Source organism: Eutrema salsugineum, unplaced genomic scaffold (genome assembly GCF_000478725.1).
Source record: "Eutrema salsugineum unplaced genomic scaffold, Eutsalg1_0 scaffold_8, whole genome shotgun sequence".
Classification (NCBI taxonomy): domain Eukaryota; kingdom Viridiplantae; phylum Streptophyta; class Magnoliopsida; order Brassicales; family Brassicaceae; genus Eutrema; species Eutrema salsugineum.
Genome location: NW_006256414.1, coordinates 6,517,519 through 6,527,388, shown reverse-complemented (window position 1 = coordinate 6,527,388; position 9,870 = coordinate 6,517,519). Strand labels below are relative to the sequence as shown.

The 9,870-nt window shown below is 34.0% G+C and overlaps 2 protein-coding genes across 2 annotated transcripts; one reads left to right on the top strand and one right to left on the bottom strand.

Moving 5' to 3' along the window:
• Positions 1–332: 332 nt before the first annotated feature.
• LOC112088194 lies at positions 333–2,188 on the bottom strand. Its single transcript, XM_024158483.1, has 4 exons — positions 1,756–2,188; positions 1,489–1,693; positions 1,106–1,431; positions 333–919 (listed from the first exon to the last, which is right to left on the bottom strand). The coding sequence occupies exons 1-4, from the start codon at positions 2,186–2,188 to the stop codon at positions 333–335; spliced, it is 1,551 nt and encodes a 516-aa protein (XP_024014251.1).
• A 4,056-nt stretch (positions 2,189–6,244) lies between these two features.
• Positions 6,245–6,990, top strand: LOC18009628 (dirigent protein 19). Its single transcript, XM_006392264.2, has one exon. It carries the CDS (start codon positions 6,269–6,271, stop codon positions 6,821–6,823), a length of 555 nt encoding a protein of 184 aa, XP_006392326.1. The 5' UTR covers positions 6,245–6,268; the 3' UTR covers positions 6,824–6,990.
• The last annotated feature ends 2,880 nt before the right edge of the window (positions 6,991–9,870 follow it).

Genomic DNA, 9,870 nt, shown 5'->3' with positions numbered 1-9,870 from the left:
AGATTCTCCATTTGCCGTTTTTCTTCTTGATGACGACTGGATTCGCTAACCACTCTGGATATTTGACTTCGACGATCGAGCCAGCCTTTGACAAACGCTCGACCTCATCATTGACAGCTTGGGCCTTTTCGGGACCCAATTTTCTTCTTTTCTGCTTGATCGGCTTAAACGTAGGATCGATATTGAGTTCGTGACTTGTTATCGTGGGACTGATCCCGGGCATGTCACTTACTGACCAGGCGAACTTCGATGCATGTCGATGCATTTTGGCGGAGGAGTCTTACGAGCTCAATTTTTAGTTCTTCTTTCAGATCAGCTTCGATTCCTATGCATCATTTGGGGTCGCTTTTGTCGATTTTTACTTGTACGATGAGCTCTCGCTTGGGTCCTTCTTGAGATGGTAAATCGACTTGAGTCGTGGGTAAGATCGCGAGGCACGCCTTGGTTGGAATCATGGATTTGAATCGGAGTTTATGTTTGGCCGCGAAGCAAAGTCTCGACATTTCTTGGGATCTCCGAATAGTCTTTACCTCAAACGTTGTTGGGAACTTGAGGCATTGGTGGTAGGTAGACGGCACCGCCTTCATGGATTGCAGCCAGGGTGTTCCCAGAATTACGTTATAGATGGCAGATTTGTCGATGACGATAAATTTGATGAGGCGAGTCGTCTTCATAGCGTAGACCGGGAGTCTGATTGTTCCGATCGAGTAGACCGTATCCCCATCAAATCCAGTGAGTGGCTTCACAGAGGCTTTGAGGTGGTGGTTCGCCAATTCCATTTTATCGAGAGTCTCCTTGAAAATCAGATCCACTGAGCTTCCTGTATCGATCAAGATCCGTGACACCTCACAATCTGCAATCCGCAGCTCGATCACAAGCAGATCATTGTGTGGCATGTCTACTCCCTCCGCGTCGACCTCTGAAAACGTGATCGTATCACTTTCAGTAGCTTTGGGACCTTTCACTCACCACTTCTGAGCAAGCATGACTTGCCGGCCGTACTTCTTTATTGACCGAACAGAATCATTGCATGATTACAGGCCTCCCATAATCATGAACACCTTTTTTCGAGATGCCGGGGGGGTGTCACCCCGAGGCTGGTTACCTCGATCTCTCTTTGTGAGATCGTCGTTTGCTTGTTCGCTTGTTGGAGGAGGAGGTGGAAGCTGCTCGACGGGTACCGGTGGTCGAGTTTCGTTGTTGTGTGGCGTGGCGCTTTGGGGTTGGTTTGCTAAGGCGATCTCTCCCTTGCGATACTTTGCGAGTAAATAGGCATGTAGCTCACGACACATCACAATCGGATGGCCATACTTGTTATCGTAATCGCAGAAAGGCCTTGTCTCTCCGTAATCACCTCGTTGCCATGTGTTTGATTGAGGTTGATACTGGCTATTCTGTTGCTGAGCGTTAATGTTGTACGCCGTTCCTCGCCTGTTTTCACCTCAGTAGTTTTTATCTAGGTGTTGTCTAGGCTCCTGGTAGTCTTGCTTGGGGGTTTCTTTGGGAGGTTGCTGTCTTGGTGTTGCCTTTGCTGGCGATGCGATCTCTTTCTCCTCTTCGTCTTCGATGTATAAGGTGGCGCGGTGAAGCGCATCTTCAAGAGTTTGCTGAGCGCCGAATTTGAGAGTATCCTGGAACTTTGTGTCAAATCGGAGAGCATTCCTGAGGGCTGAGATCGATGCCTCGTCAATCACTGTGACGCAAGAAATTATCGCGTTGAATCTGCCTATGAAGGAATGCAGGGATTCTTTTCACCTTGCTTGATTTGGAAGAGATCGGCACTGGATACTGCTCCCTGAATGTACATCATGTACCTTTTGAGGAAGGCGGTCGACAACGCTTGGTAGCTGTCAATCGAATTCGCTTTTAACTTAGAGAACCAGACGAGAGCCGCACCGCTGAGATTCTCGACGAATAGCTGGCAAAAACCTGCGTCTTTCTCTTTGGGGGTAAATCGTGCTCGACCCATTTGAATGCTGAACACGGTCATATACTGGCTAGGGTCCGAGTTGCCTGTGTACGTTGGGAGGTTGAACTTTACTTGATTTCTTATCGGGAAATCGGTGATTCGAGTCGTAAATGGGGTGCTTTGGCTTTCTTTCAGCACACGATCGATCTCAGGTGCCGAACTGGTAACTTGGTGTACTAGCGAGGTCATGGCTTGCAGCCTTACCCTCATTTCATTCATCTCTTTGTCTTGTTGGGGGTTCCTGATCTGAAGTTGACGTGTTTATTGCTCGGGAACTCTAGTATTCACCTCACCATATTCGAGGTCGGGTGATTTTCTGTTGCTGATGGTGCAGCCGAGTCTCCGAATAAGACGCGTTGCACGCGCTGGATTTCTTGTGCTTGCCTTCCCGGCGCTTGGGTTTCTGATGAGTGCAACACATTGACTTGATCTTGACATGAAAGTTGTGCTGCAGCTAGTTCGTCTAGGCGAACACTTGTCTGACGGTTTGATTCCTCCATTCGAACCATCATTGTTTCGAATAACGTTGCGACATCGGTGCGGGCCGGTGTGCTTCAGTTTACAATCTGCACTTCTGGATTTAAGGTTGTGTTTTCCACGGGATTCGGCGTCGGTGATCGCCTGTTCGAGGTTTCTTGGTCGTTGGTTGGTGGCACGTTGAACCCTTCCTTGGCAGTTGTCGATGTAGGCAGACTGGTCGTCTCGTTGGTTTGAATTCCTGACATTATCGAGCTCCTATTTGCGTAGAAAGAAATCTCTTAGCCCCACGGTGAGCCCCAATTGTTTGTTCGTATAAGCACACGAGGTTAATTTAGTAAATATTGTTGAGGGCAGTTCGGAGATTCTTGTTAAATAGAGTCGAGCTCGATGTAATATACTTAAGCGAGGTCTCTTGATTGAGGTGAGAGTATGTAGTTTTATATTTGTAAGTGTCGAGTTCTTAGTCTTTATTTCAGATTACGGATCCCGTAATAAATGAAATTACATGACTATTTATAGTGTTAAGATTAGGTTACATTTCGATCAGAGTAGATTGAATGGCCGGGCAGGTAAAACTGACCAACCGTCTATCTGGGTGTCGTACTAGCGAGCTGTTTCACTCATGTCGACGTGGCGAGCTGCTCCTTAAACTCGTAAAGCCCGTCTCTTGAACGACCTCGTTTTGGCTCGTCGAATGGGCTTTTAACGACTCTTGGTTTCGTTGGGCTTCATCAATTAGCTAATGAACCTGATCGAAATTACCAGAAGGAGCTGTGCTCAGCCCACCTATAACAACAAGGATTTTGGACTGTTCTGCTGTGAATAAGCTTCATTAAGTGAGTTTTCACTTTCTGCGAGTTCTCTCAAAATTTGAATAGAGAATGGGATATAATAGATAAAAACAAAATTGTGACTTTTGTGACTTTTTAAACTTGATGTGACTTTTTTTGCTAGATGTTAATGTTTTGCTTAGTCTTACATTTTTTAGTATTGATTACATTACGTGTTTTGGGTTTTCGTCACCACTGAACTGTCCGATTGATTCGGTTTCGGATTGCATTATCTGGTGATTACTGATTTTTCTTTATTGTTCCACCATATAGATATAAGAGAGGACTGAGCACGAAAATAATTTTTTTTTAAAAAAAGAAGATAAGTAGAAATATTAGAGTCTTAGAGATGCTAAAAGGTTACGAGTAATGGTGGATTCCACAGCCTGTCTTCAATATGACCATGATGGTTCTTTTTAAGAACTTAAATATGACCATATCAGGAACTTCAAATATTTTGATTTTGACATCTTATTCTATCATATAATTAGAAAGATTTCTTTTCATCTAGGGTGTCTACCTGAAAAAAAAAACTAAAATTAAAGTTAATGATTCAATTAATTCACATATTTTGAAATAACTAACTATTATTTTTATTAAAAAAAAGAAAAAAAAACACTACCACCAATTTAATTAATTTACATATACATATTATTTTTCATATATTATTTTTCATCAAGAAGAATAAAGCAAAAACTGGAATAAAAATAAGAAAAAAATTGAGAAAACGATAATGATTAAAAAAATCAAAAAACGATGAAAAAGAATTAAAAAAAAAACACAATATATAGAATAGAACGCAGGTGAAAATGAAGTAAGTAAATATATATCAATAAGTAAAAATAAGAGACGAAACAAAATCAAAGAAAGAAGATAAAAAAAATATCGAAAGAGAAAAAAGAACTACAAGAAAATAACCATTTTACGGCGGCCATAATCTTTGTAAAATAAGTTTAGGGACGATTGAGCGAAAAATTCAATTGATGAAAAGGAATGAATAAGAAGATGAAAAAGGAAAGATAAAAAAGAAGAGGAAAAAGAATATGTAGTTAATGAAGAAAAATTCAGAAAATACGTAAATAAAGACGTGAAGATGAGAAATGAGACGAAAGATGAAGATAACAAACTATAAGAATATGAAAAGAGCTCAATAAAATCAAGAAATATAAGAAGAAAAAAAACAAATACGATGAATTAGTTGTTCAACAATCTTATATATAAAAGAGGGCCAATTATCTCCATATGAGTGCTACATCAGCATTTGAAAGTTAATATGGGGATGATATGTGTCATATTTTTTAATTTAAAGTTATAATTTGCTAAAAGTAGATAAATTAATAAATTTTAGTATTAAATTTTCAACCATTCAAAGAAAATGAAAAGTTTTGTTTTTATTAATTGATACTTAAATAATATTTATCTAAATATTAAACAAGAATTTTTGTTATAATTATTTAAAAATATTGATGATTTTTTTGTATAAACTCTCTTATATATAAAAGAGTGATAAATCTCTCCATATGAGTGTCACATCAGCATTTGAGAGTTAATATGGAGGTGACATGTATCATATTTTTAATTTAAAATTATAATTTGTCAAAAGAAAATTAATTAATAAATTTTAGTATTAAATTTTCAACCACTCAAAGAAAATATTTTTTTTTAATTAATTGATTCTTAAATAATATTTATCTAAATATAAAACAAGAATTTATGTTATAATTATTTAAAAATATTGATGATTTTTTGTATGAACTCTTGATTTTTTAATGATATTTTATTTGAAATTATTGCTTAATAATAATAATATATTAACACATAACAAATGATGATTATTGGGTTAAAAAACATCATGATTATATTTTTTCAGGAAAATAAAAAAATATATAAATTTGAAATAGTTGAAGAAAAAAATCTACACGTTATGTGCGGATATTCACCTAGTTTCTAATAATAGTTGTTTAAAAATGAAATTTCATGCATTGCGCGAGTATAAATCTAGTTTAGTTAATAAATGTAGTGATATTTTTTGTGTTCTTGTTTTGTTTCTGTAATTAGAGTCATTTCCACTTTAATTAGTCATTTCTTTTTTTTTTTTCGGATTGTAAGAAACCATCACAGACCATTTCCATGTGGATGGTGCAGAACCTACTATTTCTCGTACCAATATGAAGACAAAATGACCAGTATTCTGATTCGGTCGTTGATTTATGTGAAAGACACAAAAAGGCTCATACTTGTAAACTATCTTGGTCGCTTGGAACAAATCAAGAAAATTTGTCTTTAATTCTTCAGTTGCCGTCAAAGATATTTTCCTATCTAATAACCTTACATCACTCTTGTCTCTTGCTATGTCGATAAACCTAGCCTTGTTACATGCTTTCAACAACTGTCAGGAATCTCAAAAGCCTCACTCTTTAACATTATCGATGTGTTTTTCTGTAGTATCGAAGTTAGACAAATCACATAATATTAGGTGGTTAGTTATAATGGCTTAATAGAGTTGCTTATATTGGGAACTTGTCTAAAATATCTAAAATATCACACTTTTGTTTCAAACTTAGCACACTTATAATTAAGGCTGATAATTTTTGGGTTCGTTGCTACTATTGTGGGATTATATCGAGTCATATACCAAGTGGAGTTGACCAGTTTGTAAGTTATTAGGCTTAAAAGTGATTAAAACCCAATCACCTGTGACATTAGAATTTCAATATTTTTGCAATAAATAAGTTCAAGGGAGATAACATAATATTTGTGATCATGTTAAATATGTTCTAGAGTGAGAATATTTAATTTAACCACTCTCTCCATAAAGATACGGACATCATATTCAATGAGTTGGAGTAGGTACACCAACTCGAGATATCATTACACATCAACACGACCGTTCACACAGTCTAGAATGTCCTCCACATTTAATAATGTCTATATCAACCCACAAAATGAAACTGAAGCCACAAAACCCCACAAAGTCGTCTTTTTCACTATGGCTACTTTACTCTCCTTCGTTCTTCTCTCTTCTCTAACCCTGTCCCTCGTCTTAATTCTGGTCTCAGGAGACACCCTCGAACGTGATTTCTTGCGTCAAAAGAAAGAAAAACTAACTCATTTTCAAGTGTATTGGCACGACATCGTGGATGGCAAAGATCCGACTTCGGTCCTAGTCATGAATCCTCCGAACAACACGTCGCCAACAGGATTCGGACAAATGCGTATGATCGATAACCCTTTAACGCTTACCCCAAAATTAAGCTCCAAAATGGTGGGAAGGGCACAAGGGTTTTATGCAGCAACATCTAAAGAAGAGTTGGGATTGTTGATGGCTATGAATTTCGCTATTACTGATGGGAAATACAATGGAAGCACGATCACCGTGTTTGGGAGAAACTCGGTGCTTGATAAGGTGAGGGAGATGCCGGTGATCGGAGGAAGTGGACATTTCCGATTTGCCAGAGGTTATGCTCAGGCAAGAACGCATGTCTTTGATCTAAAGAGTGGGAATGCTATTGTCGAGTATAATTGTTATGTTTTGCACTATTGATTTTTAATTAGTTTTTTTTTTATTGTATGGTTTTTCCTCTTCACATAGTGGTGGTGAGACAGACTTTTCCTTTCACTTTAGCGATGACGATCTATCTCCCTTTTGAAGTTTTCATATAGCACCGTATGTACACAAAGTTTCAGGTCTAGTTCTAGTTCTCCGTCAAATTACAGTTCTAAACCAATTAAGTACTTGCACATAAATTAAAATGAAAAAATAAAAGTTCGAGACTTGTATATACATAAACTAGGATAGTATCCGTGCTTAAGTAGTATAATGACTTGGGTAGTAATTAGTAGTTGATATATTTGAGTATTTTGTAGTATTTGATAGAAATTTTTATTTTTAGCGTATGTTATTTTTAGTTAAAAAATTAAATGTGAGATATGGATTTTATATATGTAAAATAAAGGTTTGAATTTTTTTTGAATTTATTGTTATTTTTATTTTTTTAAATATATATGTTGTGAAGATTCTTGATGGTTTATGTGTTTTCTTGAATCTGAACTGTATATTCAAACGTTTCTTTTTACTATTTTTATTGTTACTACTTATTTGGTGTGAGATTTTGAAGATTTATATGTTATTATATCTATGAAATTTTGAAAATTGCTACTTTCTTTTAAAATATTTAAAATTTTAGTTTATTTCATTATGGTTTAAAATTCTTAAGATTCTTGTAAAAATTCATAAAAAAATAACTTGTTCACATTTTTATTCATGAGATGATTTATTTTTTAAAAGCCAGAAAAATAATTTTTTATCATTAACAAAAACTGTTATTTATTATTTTAAAATCAAATTCTCGGCAATATTTGTATAGAAATACATTAGCAGCCCAAAGTTAAAATCCCTATCAATCACTTTTTTATGAGGATTTTAAATTGAGAATAATTGTAAGAATAAAACATCAACAAAAATTTATAAATCAAGATCAATCTAATCACTTAGAATTTTACCCGTATGATGGTTATATATTAGAATCATTCAAACAATTCAACTATTGTCATATGTCTCTTACTTATACTCGAGTTTGTAACTTCGCCTATCCATCCCTCTCTTCCTCTGTCCATCTGTCCTTCTCTCCCTCTCCTTTTTCTCTCCCTCCTCCCTCCTTCCCTTTCTCATTCCTTCCATCGTTTCCTCTCTCTCCCACCCTCTCTAGATTATAGACGTGTGTTGTACACAGATTTATTGTTATTTTTAATTTTTTATGTATATACATGTAAATATTTAAAATAGTATATATATTATTAAGGCATTTTTTGTCAGTTTTTTCTCTTTTTATTCATAAATACTATTGTACTAATGTTTGATTCTTAACTTCTTTTCAATATTGTTATCAAATTAACTCACTTTTATTTATAATTTAAATTCACTACAACATTTTCTGAATAGTAACTTAACGGCATGAGATTAAAGTTCGTACTAATCGCCACTCTATCAAATATAGGAACTTACAGCTTAGAATAATTATAAGGGTGATACATTAGCAAAAAAATATTAAATCAAGATCATATTAATAGTTTAGAGTTTTTTCCATTTGGTGAATATATATTAGAACTGTTCAAAATCCCAACTCAACTATCGTCATCAGTCTCTGGCTGATACTCTGATTTCTAATTAAACTACATATTCTCGGTTTCATTATAATCTCATATCTAAACCATTTCTGTTGAACTATATTTACTATTTTCTATGTGACACTTTAAAACTTTTACTTTATCTTAAAATATTTAAAATTTAATTTATCCAATCAAACTTTTTTTGTTAAAGCATCCAAAAAAAAATTAACACTTTTAACTGTTACTACTCTACTAAAATTTCACACAGTCTAACTTAGTCTAGATCCTACAATTGATTTTTTTTTTTTAAAATAAACAAAATAGAGATTTTTTTAATCATTATCCATTATTTTAGAGTCAAATTCTGTACAACATTATCTTCAAAGTACCTTAATATCTTAAAGTTAAACTCACCACAAATCACCTCTCTATCAGACCGAAGAAAATTCAGCTAAATAAAAGTAGGATTGACACATCATAAGAGTTTTTAAAAGAAAGCTTAAACTAATCTTTTAGACTTTTATCCATATGATGAACTTACATTTGAACGGTTCAAAATTTTAACTCAACTATCATGTCATCTATTTCTTGTTTTACTCGATTTTATACTTAAATTCCATCTTATACAACATATTTACAAAATTCTAAGACATTCAAATTACTAATACAAAAGTATTAGCTAGACCTAATTACCGTCTTTAAAAATAAATTACTTATTTGACTTTTTTAGCTTCCGAATAGCTTGATATTTTAGCTATATTTGAAATGGCATTAGAATTAGTACACCATTAGAATTAGTATAAAAATATATTAAATAAACTCCACGATGTATATTAGGTTTAGCTATAAGACAAAAGAAGCCAAACAGTTTTACAATGAAAATGTCTTATTTTTAATACATATAAGAATGAGAATCTCGAATGAGAATAACTTTATATATATATATATATAATTATTTTATCATCTTGAGATTATATTGTATACGTAAAATAACACATTTTAAGCAATCTCATTTGGACAATCTAAATAGTTTAGATAAAATTGTGTTTTTCAATATGAATAATCAAATTTACCATATGTACTAATTTTTTTTTTCAAGTGCATACAAATGCATATATTAGTCCACTGGTATTTGCACCAATTCATCAAAGGATTCCAAATACTAAACGATATAATCTTCAGTTAAGATCAATATATAAAACCCAAAATTTGATACAAAATAATAAAAAAATAAAGTATTTTCATAATTCAAAACTTTCTTAGGCCTTGTAAAGGTGGTTAGGCGCATAAAACTTGGTATTTGTCATTTTGTCACAAAAACTTGGTTTATTTCTAATGGACTTAGAAATAATTGTTAAAATATTTTGAGGATAGTCGCTATTATAAACGTAATTAACGTCAAATATTTTAAAAGATATTGTTAATGACAGATTTTTATCTCCCGTTTAAAAGATTTAAAAATTTGATTTAGTTTTCTTATTT